This window comes from Gossypium raimondii, chromosome 9 (assembly GCF_025698545.1).
Source record: "Gossypium raimondii isolate GPD5lz chromosome 9, ASM2569854v1, whole genome shotgun sequence".
NCBI classification, from domain to species: Eukaryota; Viridiplantae; Streptophyta; class Magnoliopsida; order Malvales; family Malvaceae; genus Gossypium; species Gossypium raimondii.
Window position 1 is genome coordinate 30,817,450 of NC_068573.1, and position 16,514 is coordinate 30,833,963.

Consider the following 16,514-nt stretch of genomic DNA (forward strand, 5'->3'; position numbering starts at 1 on the left):
TTATTTTTGGCTTATATGTATTAAATAAACCCTTTAAAAATTGGTTAAGTTTTATTTGGACAAGGACAACCGAATAAAAAGGAAAATCATATCTAAGATATATATATACATGGAGAAGACAAATGAACGAGCTTTAAAACAAATAAATACATCCAAAGAAACCCTACATTTGGCACCATCAAACATACATGTTTACATTCTTAAGATTTTCAATACTTTGTTTTATTATAGTTACAAATTTGTGAGAAATTTAAGGGTGAAAATCAATACATCTAGATGCCACCTTAATAATTTTACGATTTGATAAATATTGTAAATTTAATAATTAAAAGAGATGAAAATTAAAATAATTTTTTTGTAAAGTTGGAAGAAATATTTTATTTGTTGAATATAGGACCCATATTCAATATCTTAAAATCTTTGTCTCGTGAATTAGAATTTTAATCCGTAATTGTTAAATTATTTTAGTATTTGTAACAAATAGTATAGTTGTGTATGTCGAAATATACAATTTATTGTTAATATCACTTGCGTGGGTTTGTTAGTCACAATTGAATCTCTTTAGTATTTTATGTTATTATTAAATTAAATTCTTAGCGTTTTATTCTAAACTTATTTGTTATTAAAGACATCAAATTAAAATTATCAATGATAAACTTCATGAATCAAAATTAAAATCAAGATTTTCATTATATTAATCTCAAATATTATTTTTAATCTCTTTTAGTTTTCTTTCAATTTCAAAATCCTTTTTAAATTTATTTTGGTTTATTGAATAAATACTTTTTATCATTTCTTATAAATAAGATCCTTATTACCCTTATATGAACTGTATAAATTGAATTGCATTAGCTATATAAAACAGGAAAAAAAATACATAATTAACTGGTTCCAACATAAACAATGTATTGAATGTAAATTTCTAAACTTAGAAAACATTGAAATTGAATGATTTTACATCGTCACACGACCCCCCCCCCCCAAAAAAAATACAGCGTCATTGTTCTTTTTCCAGAATAATAATGTGACCTTGCCATGGCAAGGGCTAGATGATGATCAACATGAGAGCTTGCTCAGCTATTTTATTTCATTTTCCTTCATTAACTTGCTGCAGCCATTGCTCTCCCTCTTGCAGCTTGGCTCTTTGCCTCTGCAGCCTTACCGGTTCCCCGGAAAAACCTGTACACTCTCTGCAGAAGCCGAAAACATGGTTAAACAATGATTGTTAGAATAGCAAATGTCAAATAATGTAGTTGACCAATAGTTAAAAGAGACCTGAAAGACCCAGATGCTTAACAGCGCCTCGGCACTGAATAATCCGAACCCGATAAAGTACAAGATCTGTGCAAAGCAAACATCGGTCATGGCTTAAGTTATATAAGCTTTCGAAAATGAAGAAATGAGATTTTGAAGGCATAGCTATCTTTACCCCAAGAATAGCACTTTGGCTCATAGCATCCAATGCACTCAGTATTCCCCTGCATCATGTCATACAGTCCGGCAAGCTATATTACTCAAACTCGAGTCTAAATGTAGGATACTCTAAGAAAAACTTAAGAGTCCAAGCAACGTAGCCGGAAAGTTAAAAAGGAACTTACGGTAACGAAAACCCTTGACGGAATATAGGCGGAGCAACAGCAGCAAAGATGCAGAAGCATATATGTACCTGAAACCAAAGGAACAGTTTATAATAGCTGCCATGCCAAAGCTTGGGGGGGATCACCGGATAAATAAAATGCAATTTTACCATATAAAATATGAAAAACCATCCAAATCTAAATGCACTGTCTTTCCTGCAAGATGATCATGAAATGATAAGTTAAAAGACTGATAAGAACATTATTCAAAGTTTGAAAGCTATATGATCATACAAGTTTGAGTACCTGCAAGCGCGATATAGTGGACGGTACCACAAAAAATAGGCTCCTGGTACCCCAACTATTAAGTAGATGACGGCAAGGAACCAGATTACAATTCCTAAAAAGCAGATGTTTTTTAAGATTCAACACTCAGAATCTAAACAACAGATTATTGCAAATATTAAAGAAGATATGTAAATCCTACCTCTCCCTTTGAGGCTTGCAGCAGAAACAGATATGACATTCCAGACAAGGCAAAGGATCATTCCTGGAGAAATTTACCACATCATTCCATTACTATTAATAGTTCTTTAGGACCAAGTGAAATATATGCAATAAGCTATAATCTAAGCTTTGCATCTGACATGAAGGGTTTACATTACATACCTAATAAAGTGGCGAAAGCTACATATTGCACACGGTGTAGATAATCGGGTATTTCATTTGCAATATCATGGTGTATGATTGGGAAAAATGGTGGCCAATTTTTGATATCCAGAAAAACTCCAGCTGCATTTCAAAACAACTGTTTAGTGTGGGTGACATCAGTGCTAATTGCCAAGACCATGTTAGCCGGACTCGAGTGAGTGATGTATACAGGTATGTTCCAATACAGATAATTTTAACTCCAAAATTTTCAAAAGAGAAAAGATTAATCAAATAGAAAATACAAAAATGTTACCTCTTGCAAGAGCTTCTTCTTTCTTTTTAACTTCCTGCATTCCCCCCAAATATGAGTAAGCATCTAGTTAGTTATAAAGATTAGCACAAACACACTAGATTAACCATAATTAGAATGTAAAACGATCGAACATAAATCAGATAGAATCCACGAGTGTTGGTACTCGAATTTGTTCAGGTATTTACCTCCTCTCTCTTTCTGATTTCAGCTTCCTTGGTTTTAAGTTCTCTCTCTTTATGCTGTAAATTCTACATTTCAAATCTCACAAAAATCAATGTTTCACTTTGAAATAGTTAAAGTAAGGTTAAAATATGTTGTTAGTCCCTGTATTTATCCAGAATTTGATATTTAATCCATGTACTTACAAAGTTAAAAAAATCAAGTTTTCTTATTTCTTTAATTTAAAAATCTCAATCCAACCACTAATATTATTAGTATTTTTTTATCAGAATTTGTTACCTTGACATGTTGATTAGACTACCCTGATATGACGTGCACAAACCAATTTAGCAAAAAAGATTAATAATATTGACAATTGGACCTAAATTTTAAAATCTAAAAGGTAGTGAGATTAGATTCTTAAAAATAAAAGGATAAGAACTAAATTTCAAATTTTTGAAGAGTATAAAGACCTATGACTTAGTTTACCATTTCTTTATCAAGAGCAACGTCAATGGCTGGATGCCGATGACCATAATCAAAGTTGGCTGGTTCATGAGGTAATGCCGAAAGCCTTGAGTGTGAATACTGTGAAGGGTTCTGCAAGAATTTTTTTTTTTTAACAATTATGCAATCATTTTACTGTAAATATTTGTCTAATTGTATTTTAGTCCCTCTATTATATTGAAATTGAGATTTAATACCTCTAGTTTAGTTTGACATAATTTTTTACATGTTAGGGCTGTTAATCTCTGTACTTGTATAAAATTTGAACATATCAATACATCATATTTTAACCACCATATTATAAAAGTAAAAGGATCAATCCAAATTTTCAGCATTGTAGAGGGACTAAAATAAAAATTCGACCTATTTTGTTTTGTTCGTAAAAACTCAAAATAGAAAATAAAAATAAGATTTCAAGTTACTGTACATATATATATTATATGTATATGGAAAGGGTTGAGAGAGAGAGAGAGGGAACTCACTGAAAAAGGATTGACTTGATCATCTTCTTCGTTGTGAAAAGGGTTCTTATCGTGGTGAGCAGCCATTAACAGGGTTTGAAAGTATTTCCTATAAAGACTAATGGAAATGAAAAGTTATATTATTGTATAAGAAGCAACTTTGGGTTTGCTCAAAATGGGATGGCAAATGCTGTTATATATATAAATATATATATACAGAGAAATGAAGGAACACTTGTCTTCATCTTCATTAAAAAAAAGGTGTATTTGCTTTGAGGTTAAAGAGAAAAACGAAATTTAGAAACGAGAGGGTCGACGGCAAGAAAATAGCAGATGATATTATATTTATTTCTTGGCATTTTGTTGAAACAAACGGATTGATCGAAGAAATTGATTTGTTGCTTTATAGCTTGTTTCATTGTATATGTTGGAGAGCGAATAGGATTTACCTATAAGGTCTATTAACTAAAATTTGGGTTTTGATTTTTAGGAATAATTACAAATTAAGTTCTTTAACATTTACCTTTTTTCATCCATTTGATTATTATTATTTTAGCTAAATTTAAGTATTAATCTTAAAAAAGTCTTTTTAATAGAATACTGATTAAAACATTACTTTTTTTAACAATGTTGGTGTGTCAATCCTCATGCTAAACAAATATTTTAAAAATTAAAAATATATATAAAAGTTCATAAAAATTCATAAAAAAAGCATGAAGTTCACATAGATCACCATGTGAGTTGCTATGTTTAAAAGTTTAACATTTTAGCCGGTATTTTCATTAAAAATTAATTCGATATTTTTTTAAACGTTAATGATCAAGCTCAACTCTTTTTAAAATGTTGAGGACTAAATTTAGCTAAACAAAAAATAGGCTAAACCGACAAAAGATGTAAACGGTTAAAGATTAATTTATCATCATGCTTTGATTTTAATGATAAAAGTAACTACTATGTGTAAATATTCTTGATTTTATTTTAATCATAAAGTTAAGATCGTGAGTAGTTTGTGATCACAAGTCCTACTATGCTTAAATAATGTGAAGTTAAATCTCATTAATTTATTTTAGTTTGTGGTGATGATGGTAGTAATAATATATAGATTTATCTATGAATAAGTGTATGGGTAGTTGTATTAAAAATTGATAAAAATAAAATATTATTGAAATTTGGTTTAATTATCAATTTAATTGAATTTTTAACTCAATTGAATTCTCGATTCAATCGATACCTCAATCAATTTCTAGTCCAATCGATTTGATCGGTTGATCTAATTCAATTTAGATAAAATTGAATAAGAGGTAGATACTTATAGGAATGTGAGAGGATTTGACCTCAAAAATTTATAAAATTGTCATTAAATCTTTCCTTTTTTTTTTTGAAATTTTAATTAAGCTGTCAAAATTTAAAATTTTTTCTTTTAATTTTTTGTAAATTTTAGTTAGACCCCAAATTTTTTAGAAATTTTTTATTAAACTCTACTAAAAATTTTAATTAAACCCTCCAAGAGTTAATCCAAAATCCGCCGGTGGGTCAACTCCAAACTACAGTGGAATAAACTAATATGCAAAGCAAGTCAAACTCAAAGAGAATGGACCATTATTTTGGGCATCATTCTCTTGTTGTAATATGGAGTGAGAAGGACATCCAATTTTTATTAAAGACACCAAAAAAACCACCCTATCTTTTGTCTTTCATGAAATTGAAACATTAATACAATGCATTTGTAAGAAATTCAGAAGCCTTATGATCATTCTCTAGTACGATGTTGACCAACAAAGACAAATGAATGCTACTTTTACCAGCTTCAAAGAAATAAAAAAACCAACTTCCAAATAAAGCCTACATTTGGCACCATCAAATGAAGATTAAAACAATATGTATGTATGTATGTATGTATGTCACAGAATATTAACAGGAGAATATTTGCATTGGCACATGCTTACAGAGTTGCATTCGTACATTTTTTTAACGAAGAGCTTACAAACAACAATATATAGCATCAAAGAATGACAAGGCAATTTCCATCTTCAAGTTGTAACCGGCTCGAGTGCCGATGCTTACCGAGCTAGCAGTCGACTACCACCAAAAGCAGGCAGAGCAAAATATAGTAAAGTCACAACCGGCAAACACTGCACTCGAGTCAATTTTTCATGCTTCGGCAGCAAACGGTTTAGATGGTGCCTGGTCGGGAACTTCCATTGTCATTCTTGAAGAACTAGATTCAGTTCGTGTGCACATCGAGCTATGGTACCACCTCTCCTGTAGTAACACAAAGGAAATACCTATTTTTCATGGGGGATATGTTGATATTATATAAACATCATCGCATGCAAACTACCATTGAGGATATCGAGTAATCATTACAACGTTGGATTCGATTAAAAAATGTATTAGCATCTTACCTTTGGAGCAGTGGGAGAAGTTTGTGAATCTTCTCCAGTTGCATGGAACATTGGTTGCAGCATTCTCGCCTGTGCTCAGAAGAAAAATAATCGGTTCATTGCGGCTTTTTCAAACACAATAGATGAGAAACCATAAATGCAGGTATTTGTAAATCAGTATTAATCAATAGCACCTTTGCTCGCCGTGAAGATCAACACTGACACTGCGTGGAGCCAAAGCAGTTAAGCGTATCACAGGACCAAAAACTGCTACAAGCTTCAGGAGCATCTCCAACGAGACAATTACGTGCCTGCATTTTCATATCTCAAGCATTACAAGAACTATATCCTACAACAAGAGCTACAGGTTTGCTCTGAGATTACCTTTCGATTTTGCTATCTAATAAGCCGGTAAGCACCGGAAGTAGGCCAGAGAACAGATCTAAGGTGAGAATCTCCATTTTTTGCATGAAAACACTGATCGAATCTACTTGCACCTGCACCACAAGTAATTTGAGACTTATCTAGCGACAACATGCAAGAAAAGCCTCTGGGTACTACTTGCAAACCATCATCAATAACAGAATAAAGCAACACACATGAAATCTTCCAATAAATACCCACAGAATGGTCTGGCAGCTTCCGTAAGGCATCGATTGCACCTTTGATATCATTCTTTACCCAAAAAAGCCGCACGACCTACATGTTAACCATAAATCAATCAAGAAATCCAACGAAAGAAAGACAAAAATATGAATGATGGAGAATTCATTTCCCAGTTTCTTTTTACAAAAGCAACACTATATACAGCTAAAGTTTACCTGTAACTTTGTCAAGCGTGACCGGAGAGTGCTTACGAATATGTCGTGTGTTTGCATCAGGTTATCAGTTATGCTTCCATCGGTAGCAGAGCTTGGTTCACCCTTTGGAATTTGGCTTTCAATAATACTGACATTCTCATCATTAGAAGAATTCAATCCTCTCAAAGGAATGTGATTTCCAGTCATTGTAGCAGAGGTTGCTTCCCTTTGAGAAAATTGATTTCTCAAAATGATACCATCCGAAGCAGATGTTGATTCCTTTATAGAAATGGCAGTAACGATGCCACTAGATGCATGGCTAGAAATTTGATCTCCAGTAATGCTACCCTTAGAGCTACAAGTTGATTCCATTCTAGAACTTCGATTTCCGGCACAGTTCCCATTATCACTTGCAAGATCGCGACCGCTATTCAATTTCTCTTGTCGTTCAAACCTCTCAACCAAACTACGCGTTGTCCCTGGAACAACCGCCACTGCCAAAGAAGAAATTTCTAGTATCACTACATCATCTAGTTTATATCTCATAAGACTTGTCTTGAATGAAAGAACAATATCACTATATAATTATAGAAGGAAATGTGTAACCATAGAAGCAAATGACAACATGGTATAAACCAAAACTTACAAATATCTTGATTAGGGGATGTCCTAGTTTCAGAATCCAGATCAATTGCACTATCTAACCCAGTTTTCATATCACTATGAGTTCCGGGTTCAACTGCAGCTGACAGCTTTTCAACCTCAAAATTGTTGAAAGATAGTCTTCTAACATGACCTGGTTTGAGCAACATGCCTGATTTTGTCCCTGAAAAGGTAATAGATTCTTCTCCGGTATTCGTATAGTCTTTATCGACATCCTGCAGAACAACACTCGGCTTGGTAACAGACTTGTCACCCGATTGTCCATTGGATTTAATATTAAGTCCTGCTCCAGGACTCTGGTTCTCTGCTGCCTGATTTTTTTCATTGGCATCCAATGGCAGTACCGGTTTCGGAGATTTCAAAGAGACATCTTTTTGCATAACAACGGGGTAACCACCAGCAGCTTATAGCAGAAATGACAACATCATGTCAGAAAAACTATAGCTAAAGGCTTTCACATAAACTATACATTTGGAAACTAAATTCTCTTCTTCACATTTATTTGTCATCAGTGGAGCAATATTTAGACCAACCAGTTCAAAAGGACAAACCCAAAGCAACAGAAAAGAGAACTTACTGTCAACATAGATGTTCTTAATTTCCTTTGTCTCGTAATCAGGCGATAAGGGCCGTGATCCCAAAGTTGACCTCATGAAATTCCCTGCTTTCTCCATATGATCTTTTTGTCCATATGGCACAATATGCTGAGACTTGCACAAACAAGGGTTATACTTGATCAACAGTTCAACATTGAACCAACATAAAAGGAATATGAGTTAAGAAGCCAATACAAATACCGCTATATCTGCTATCCAAACTCCGACCGAATTTCGATAATACGAACAACCCAAAAGTTTGCCTTTATTTATGCAGAGGTCACCGAGTGTCGACCATCCCATATCAGCAGAATTATGACAAACTATTGGCTCCCATGAGTAAACCTACAATTATGAAAAAGAAAATTGAGATGTTTGCTCTTTGATTTCAGATAGAATCTAACCAGTTTTACAATGGAAGATATAACCTTAAAACCATCATCTGATCCACAGAAAAGGGTTTTCCCATCAGGGTGAAAGGTAACTGACCGAGCCCCTTTAGCCTGAAACATAAACATTTCATTGAAGCATGATGAAAAGGCTAATTATATCAACTAGGGGGGTCTTATGTATACCTCAGGTTTGGAAGATCCAATCAGTTCAAAGGTCTCTAAATCCCAGAATTTCACTGTTCTATCTGCTGAACCTGAAAATTTTGGTCACATATCAGTTAGGTTGTTCCCAAGAAAATGCTGGTCTCTAGAGGCATAAAGAGGACTAAAACAAAGCACAAATATTGGATTCATGTGCTCCACATACAAAATGCCAAAAGGAACAAAGTACAATGCATGAGGCACTTAAGGAGTCCTACTGAATCAGGCTCACCTGTGGCAAGGAGAAACTCAAGAGGATGGAAGTTGATGGAACGAATATGTCCTTCGTGAAACTTGAACTCATTCAAGAGTTTCCCAGCAGTTAGATCCCACACCTATTCAGCAGTGAAAAGATGGATATGATTATACTAAACAAACTGACGATTGATTCAATGCAGATTATGATCTCAAGTTACCTTTACAACATTATCGAATCCACCCGAAACTACCCAGCGGCCATCAGGAGAGAATCTAATCGAACTAATGCCTCGAGTATGGCTCTTGTATGTATGTATGCACCCCTTTTTTCTAATATCCCATATCTTTAGACTTCTGTCCATGGAACCAGAAGCAAAGAACTCACCAAATGGATGGAAATCCATGGCCGTGCAATTAGATCTGTGTCCGGTAAATCCACGAACCACTACACTTCAAGAACATCAAGCATTTTATAAGTTACTTCAATTAGATATAAACAGGAGGATATCTTATCCAGCATTATTCTTTTTGTCTACACCTAAGAAACACTATAGCATACAGGTTCAATGCAGCTCATGACATGATTTCCAGGCAGAAATCAATGACTTACTCTTAGTTTCTTCGAGATCCCAAAGCTTTATCGCACCCGTAGATGCTCCAGCAAGCACCGAAACTTCCTCGGAATCGAAAACTAGCGATTCAACCGGACTAGAATGACCACAAAGACTCTGCGCATCAACACACTTAGTCAAGCTCCAATATATATATATATATAACTCTTATTCTTATAAGCATCTATTTATCCAAAAATTAAATTAAAACTTTACCATTAAAGAAGTGGTTTTCCCAATTGCCCAAACATATACTTTATGATCATCTCCACCTGTAATAAGAAGTTTACATGTCTTCTTTCCTATACTTAAACAATTCACATTTGCCGTATGAGCCACAATTTCCTCTATATTCATTTCATCAAGGAAGCAACTAAAGTAATAAACCAAATGCAAATGCCTTTAAGTTTTCATATTTACATTAAATTAAAAAAAAAAAAGAACGAATTTTTTTTCTTCAACTTGAGATTACTTGAGCTCAAGTAACGCTGGTGATTTTTTTTTTTTTCATTTTCCTCTAATTTCTTTACAGCATTTCAATAATAATGACGAAAAATTAAAAACACACACACAAGAATTTAAGGTAAAGGATACGCAGCTTATATCCACGCTTCGCCATTTTTCAACGAAACAAAATCCAGAAACGAGATCGGAAACGAATCTGGAACCGCGATTATAATTAACTTCACTTCACTAGAAATTGTTCCTAAAGAGTAAACTTTAATAATAAAAAAATCGAAAACCTGGAAAAAGAAATTACTTTTCTTAGAATGCAATACCAAGAAAATCTGGAAATCAAAATTCTGGTGAGAAATTGAATATAAAATAGAAATAAAAAAAATGCTTGCTTTTCTTTTTCTTTTTCCTTTTTGGAATATGAGGACGAAAGACTATAAAGTATAAATAAACTATTACATTCAGAATTTCGTAGACTATGATTGATCCTCTGTTTATTATTCATACTAAAATACCATTTTTTGTCTTTTGCTGTCGGAATTCCCAAACTTACTTAATTGCCATTGTCTTCTTTACTCTTGCCCCCGTATTAACGGTTTAATTCGATAGGGTTGATCAATTTTTATGGTTAAAATATGTTGTTAGTCCCTCTAATCTGACAAAATTTGAGATTTAGCCCTTCTAATTAAAAAGTTAAAAATTATGTCTTTTTACTTTTTATTTTATTTAAAAATATCAATCAAGTTATTAAAATTATAAGTATTTTTTAATCAAGATTTGTCAACTTGATATTTTGATTTAACTATCCTCATGTGACATGGCATATGATGCTATAAATTGAAACTTTTTAGAAAACCTACCAATAATGATAATGATTCGACTAGAATTTTAAATTGAAAAAATAAAAATAAAATTAATTTTTAACTTTTAAATATAAGGACTAACATAATATTTTAATCATTTTTTATTTTAATTTATTTAACTCATCATCATGAACAATATTAATGCAATCAATTAATATATAAACTTAAATACAATGATTTTATATTTTAAAAATGATAATAAATATATTATAAAATATTAATACATTAAAATAATTAAAATATATTAAATAGTTCGATTCAATTATAAAATTCAATAATTAATAATTGATCAACATAACTAAATATATCGATACTACAATTGATTTAAACCCTAAGCCCTAAATTAACTTAATCAAATCTATCGCTTAAGTCAATCTTAACCAACTTATGCTCTCCTTAAGAATGACCTATTGAACAATCATAAAATTTTGTCAATGCAGAGTGAATTTAACCGTAAAATTGAAATCTAAATTTTTAAGATTTTAAATTGAGTCTCACTTTATATAAAATATATATGGATTTTTTTTAAAATTATTCTCATTTAAGTTTCACCAAATGGTTCTAAGTTTGGATATGTTTTGGTCATCTAAACATGTTTAAAAATCTATAAAATTTTAAATATTTTTATACAACTCCTAATACTACCCGTACTTCAAACCCATAAAATGAAGAATAATACGCATTTAAGTGCAATCAAATTCACATATTTCTAATTGCTACAATAGTAATAATGTCAACTGAACTAAAACTCTATTATCAAGATTTTTAATATTTAAATTTCAATTATATAATCCTTCCAATTTATTAAATTATTTTTAAATATAAAATGTAAAATGAAATAAGAATTAAATATGTACATAGTATACATGAAATATTTTGATTAATTAACCCTATAAATAAATTTTATTGAATTTAGGACATTATCTTAAATATAAATAGAATCAACTCTATTGTATCTTGAGTATTTAGGTCCGAATCTCATCATATACAATTTATATGTGAATTATTTTTCAAATTAACTCTAATTAGTTAAATTAAATTGAATTTAATGTTTGTAATAGTTGATTTTATTAATATTATTAATATATTTTAATTTCATAAAAATAAAATACAATAATAAATATTCAAAATCCATATCAAATTAAAATTATCCGAATGGATATTTGAAAAAAAATGACGAACCGACAAACATCAAATATTCAATATTTTGCTATTTGTTGTCTTCGGAGGACGAACCTAAGAATGCAAAAATGTTTGTTTAAGTCACTAAGTTGTTAAATTTTTTCTATTTAAAAGTCTAATTATCGAGTACAAAGTGACTATTCAACAATCGATATGGTAAATTAATACCCATTTATGTGTAGAAGAACATACATTAGATCTAAGTTGATTTGGCTGTTAGTGTCAGAGATTGGAGAAGAAAATTATTTGAATTTTAGTTCGCAAATTCACAACGTTCAAATTTGATTCAGGAAAAAGGAACTAAACTGTGGAAGAGAAGGGTAAGGAGAGGTTTCAATTGGTATAGGCGGTGCAAATAAAGAATGTCATACAACAACGATTTTAAAGACTAGTGACTTAAATGAAAATTCTCGAATAGTTGAGTGACCATTTTGTAAAATTTTAAATTTAAAGATGAAGTTTATCATTTTTTTAACTTCAAATTTAATGAAAAAAATCCCAATAAAAATAAAATAACTACCTAATTTGATAAAATTTCTTAGATTTGGAAAATGACGTGTTAAAGAATTAGAAAATAGTAAGATTAAGAAAGGAAGAGAAGTTAGCGGCAATAACAATTAATAACGTGGGAGATTCCTTAAAAGATGTTAATTTATATTGGCTAAATTTCAAAATAATCCTTAAATTAGTTTACTTTTGTTAAATAAGCTTTTTATAATTTTATTGTATTCAAATAAGCTCCTATCTCTTTTCTATAAGGAGACGTCTAGTGAAATTAACCCAAACTCCAATGTCATCGGGAACTTTTTGGCTATTACTCTTAATTTAACCTTTCTTTTGAACGAAATTTGATTTGTCAAAAGTTTATTTAGGTATATTAAGGATTTATTTAAGTAAAAATTAAAATCTAATTGCTTATTTGAGTGTAATAAAATAGAAGAGTTTGTCAAGAAAAAGTGGAAAGTTTAAGGGCTACTCAGTAATATATCCATTTTATTTTATAATTGACATAAACATGGTTGTCTTTATTAAGCGGTTAGCTTAGCTTGTCAGTTGGTTCATTAACTACTTTAATTATGCTTTCTTTTGTCTTAGTCTACACCTTTTCCAAACACAAATATTGAAATTTAACCTTAAAAATTAGGTCCTCTAAATATAATTTTAAAAATTCCATTGTTTATCTTTTATTATTTTTAGGTAAATGATACCCAAGATCATTCTAAATTAACAGTGTTTCTATTTTGATTACTCTAATTTTTTATCAATTTAAGTATTCTAATTAAAATAATTATTCAAATTGATCATTGTCGTTAAAAATTATGTTAATCTACTAACAGATCATTAATATGGTACTTTTTAACTTTTTACTAAAGCTTAAGGACCTCTATGTAATTATTCTAAAATGCTTCAGTTAAATTGATCATGTCAAGTTTTAGCCTTGCCTGCTGTAACAAAGTCTTAAAAGCTGTTAAATTGATCATCTTAACTTTGGGGTTTATCGACTAATTAGCTTTAATAGTTTATTTAATGATAATGTTTCTGGTTGTTGGTCATCTTAACTTTGGGGAGCAAATTTCTAATAATAATAATAATAATAATAATAATAATAATAATATCGGTCATTGTCGGTGGAGTTAAAAAACTCTTAATAAGTCAAGGTGAAATGTTATTAATAATAATATCACATATTAATAAGTTCTATATTAATATCGCAATTCACATAACATCTCATATTATTCATCTATTAAATCATTCTCGTGGTATTCGTTTTACACAATCATATATCAAGAATATCGACACACCCTCAGGGTATTAGCATCTCGTTTCATATAACATGAATCGATCTTTATTTCAATACTTTTTAACATAATCAATTAACAATTATAATTCACATTCGTTTATTAGTACAACCCCTATTAACCAACTTGGATTTGAGAACTGATACCCAGATCAATCTACCAACACACTAAAATACACACTGAAGTGCTGATTGGACATAAATGCACCGATCCTACCAATCACACCACAATACGCTCGTACCCCCAAGATATTTGAGCAGGCGATATGTTCTCAATCCCCATGGTATTAAAGAACTATCATAATATGATATGCAACTAGTGCTAGATCTCCCACCTATTGAAATGGACCCTGTGACATGTCAACTATACCTGTAACTCTATTCGACGCTATTAATAGAGAATTGTTCTTTTTAATCACTATTCAATCACATTAAAACATAAATGACGTTGCGATATCAATATCTGCACGTATGTATACATAGAACATGTTTTAATTCATTTCCAATATAGATAACATCGCAATATCACTATTGTACAAGCCCAAATTTACCCGGGGCCCAATATGGTCCAAATAAAACCAACCCTATACCCACCTAGACCTAACCCAAAATCAGCCCAGTACACTTAAACAAACCCAAACAAACCCAATTACAAACCCAAATCAGATGGCCCAATAAAGACCCAAATCCCAACCCACCTAAATCTAACCCTAACAGCCCACAACCTAAACAAACAAAGAGAAACCCTAGCCTCCTAATCTCTGGCGCCGCACCACCTACCCCGCCACCGTGACGGCCTCCTCCTCCTGCCAAGGCCAACAACTCCCCGCAAAGAGAAAAGAAACACGCAGCGTAAGAAAACAGAGTAATGAGAGATTTTCTTAGATCTTTTTTTCTTTTCTTTCGGCTATAAAGCCGAATGTGTTGCATTGTAAAAGGGGGTCTCGATTTTTCTGTATTTTTCTACGAGATTTTGGGGGGCTCTTTTCTCTTTGTAACCTTTTTATAAGATCTGAAGGAAAAGAAATAAAAACAGTTGCATATTTTTCCATTTTTATTTCTTTTCTTATTTTCAAACAAAATAATAAAAAGGAAGAAGTTTTTCACCTTTTGGTCACCACGGAGTGCTCTGAGGGTCGAGGAGACGATTCGGAGAAAAGGGAGACTTTTGGTCTCCCGCATGCTGGCTGGCGACCGATGACCGATGGTGGCTGACGACCGATGATCGGACTCTCGGCGGTTTCTGGGGAGAGGAGAGGATTTTTGAGAGCTTTTTTGAGTTTTTTTGTAGAGAAAGAAGAAAATGAAATGTTTTGAAAAAAAACTTGACTTAAATAGGCTTTCAAAACGACGTCGTTTTGGTACCTTCTCGTGCACCAAAACGGGCTGCTTTTAAGGTCGACCACAGACGACCCGACCCGCTCCAGGGGGATCCGCGTGTTTTCAATGGAAGGGCCAATTGCAATTTTAGCCCTTCCACTTTTTTAGTATTTTCCAATCAAGTACTTTTAGTTTTTTAATTTTTCCTTGTGATTTTTTACGTTTTCAATTTAGTTCCTTATAAAACTACGTCGTTTTAAAGGAGAAGGACAAATTTCCTTTTTAGTCCCTCCATGTCTCGCGCGTTTTCGGAATGGTCTTTCTCTTTCATTTTATTTGAACTTTGGCCCCGAATCTTTATCCTAGTTTCAAAATTAGTCCTTTTTCGTTATATTTTTGCTATTAAACTAATTAGCTTTCATTATCTTTATTATTAATATATACGTAAGTACATTCTCATAATATATATGTACATATATATATTTTTATAACTTAAATATACATACATATATATATATATATATATATATATATATATATATTTCTTATAGTTTGTAATTTACATACATGTCCACATATATATTTTCTATTTTTATGAATAGATATATATATATATATTTACTTTTTGAAATTTTATAATTCATATATACGTATCCATATATATATTTTTTAAAATATATTCACACACATATATATGCATTATCATTATTTACTTATTTATTTATATATATATTTACTATTTTCAAATTTTGTTATATATACATAAATTTTATTTTATTTTTATTTTGATAATTTTATTTATTTTCATTATTTGTTGTTATTGTCTTATTTGAGGTTTATTTATTACGTGTTCATTATCATTTGAAAAGCATTGTAATCATGTTTGTTTATTACTTATCATTTCATGTATGCTACTGTTTTGTCATTTTTACTTATCTTTGTTGCTATTGCTTGTATTATGTTTATTTACATTATCATATTTATTATTTCATTATGCATATTAACATCGTACTTCAAAAAAGAAAACTTTTCTAAATAAGGCAATATTTAGCATTTGGAAATTCGAGGAAACGTGCCCTAAGGTGCTGGGTGTCGATTTTTCTCGTTCAACCAAATAGCTAAATATCCTTCTAAAAATTTCAAAATAAGGCAATGTTTTGCGTTTGGAAATTCGAGAAAACATGCCCTAAGGTGCTGGGTGTCGATTTTTCTCGTTCAACCAAATGGCTTAATATCCTTTTAAAAATTTTAAAATAAGGCAATGTTTTGCGTTTGGAAATTCGAGAAAACATGCCATAAGGTGCTGGGTGTCGATTTTTCTCGTTTAACCAAATGGCTTAATATCCTTTTAAAAATTTTAAAATAAGACAATGTTTTGTATT

At 31.3% G+C, this 16,514-nt stretch overlaps 2 protein-coding genes across 3 annotated transcripts; both read right to left on the reverse strand.

Moving 5' to 3' along the window:
- Positions 1 to 1,001: 1,001 nt before the first annotated feature.
- LOC105798960 (secretory carrier-associated membrane protein 3) lies at positions 1,002 to 3,755 on the reverse strand. The gene is made up of 12 exons (XM_012629234.2): positions 3,690 to 3,755; positions 3,190 to 3,300; positions 2,727 to 2,789; positions 2,542 to 2,575; positions 2,247 to 2,369; positions 2,065 to 2,127; positions 1,884 to 1,977; positions 1,748 to 1,793; positions 1,599 to 1,666; positions 1,430 to 1,478; positions 1,276 to 1,341; positions 1,002 to 1,190 (listed from the first exon to the last, which is right to left on the reverse strand). The coding sequence occupies exons 1-12, from the start codon at positions 3,753 to 3,755 to the stop codon at positions 1,101 to 1,103; spliced, it is 873 nt and encodes a 290-aa protein (XP_012484688.1). The 3' UTR covers positions 1,002 to 1,100.
- A 1,742-nt stretch (positions 3,756 to 5,497) lies between these two features.
- Positions 5,498 to 10,378, reverse strand: LOC105798961 (katanin p80 WD40 repeat-containing subunit B1 homolog KTN80.1). 2 transcript variants are annotated; one of them, XM_052620479.1, is made up of 16 exons: positions 10,108 to 10,378; positions 9,730 to 9,860; positions 9,513 to 9,630; positions 9,121 to 9,347; positions 8,937 to 9,039; positions 8,687 to 8,757; positions 8,540 to 8,614; positions 8,313 to 8,456; positions 8,093 to 8,219; positions 7,499 to 7,918; positions 6,874 to 7,346; positions 6,677 to 6,751; positions 6,437 to 6,549; positions 6,247 to 6,363; positions 6,074 to 6,142; positions 5,498 to 5,930 (listed from the first exon to the last, which is right to left on the reverse strand). In XM_052620479.1, exons 1-16 carry the CDS (start codon positions 10,130 to 10,132, stop codon positions 5,873 to 5,875), a joined length of 2,346 nt encoding a protein of 781 aa, XP_052476439.1. In that variant the 5' UTR covers positions 10,133 to 10,378; the 3' UTR covers positions 5,498 to 5,872. The 2 variants fall into 2 exon arrangements, with proteins under 2 accessions (XP_052476439.1, XP_012484690.1); XM_012629236.2 differs by lacking the exon at positions 10,108 to 10,378 and having other exon boundaries at positions 9,121 to 9,352; positions 9,730 to 9,749.
- Positions 10,379 to 16,514: the final 6,136 nt, after the last annotated feature.

Excerpts from the sequence above, each read along its gene's own strand:
- LOC105798960 (XM_012629234.2), bottom strand. The coding sequence starts at position 3,755 with ATGGCTGCTCACCACGATAAGAACCCTTTTCACAACGAAGAAGATGAT. Across the intron at positions 2,576-2,726 it reads AAATCAGAAAGAGAGAGGAG|GAAGTTAAAAAGAAAGAAGA; the intron begins GTAAATACCTGA and ends GGGGGAATGCAG. Across the intron at positions 1,479-1,598 it reads CGTCAAGGGTTTTCGTTACC|GGGAATACTGAGTGCATTGG; the intron begins GTAAGTTCCTTT and ends GACATGATGCAG.
- LOC105798961 (XM_052620479.1), bottom strand. The coding sequence starts at position 10,132 with ATGGCGAAGCGTGGATATAAGCTGC. Across the intron at positions 6,752-6,873 it reads CACGCTTGACAAAGTTACAG|GTCGTGCGGCTTTTTTGGGT; the intron begins GTAAACTTTAGC and ends GTTAACATGTAG. Across the intron at positions 6,143-6,246 it reads GATCTTCACGGCGAGCAAAG|GCGAGAATGCTGCAACCAAT; the intron begins GTGCTATTGATT and ends TTCTGAGCACAG.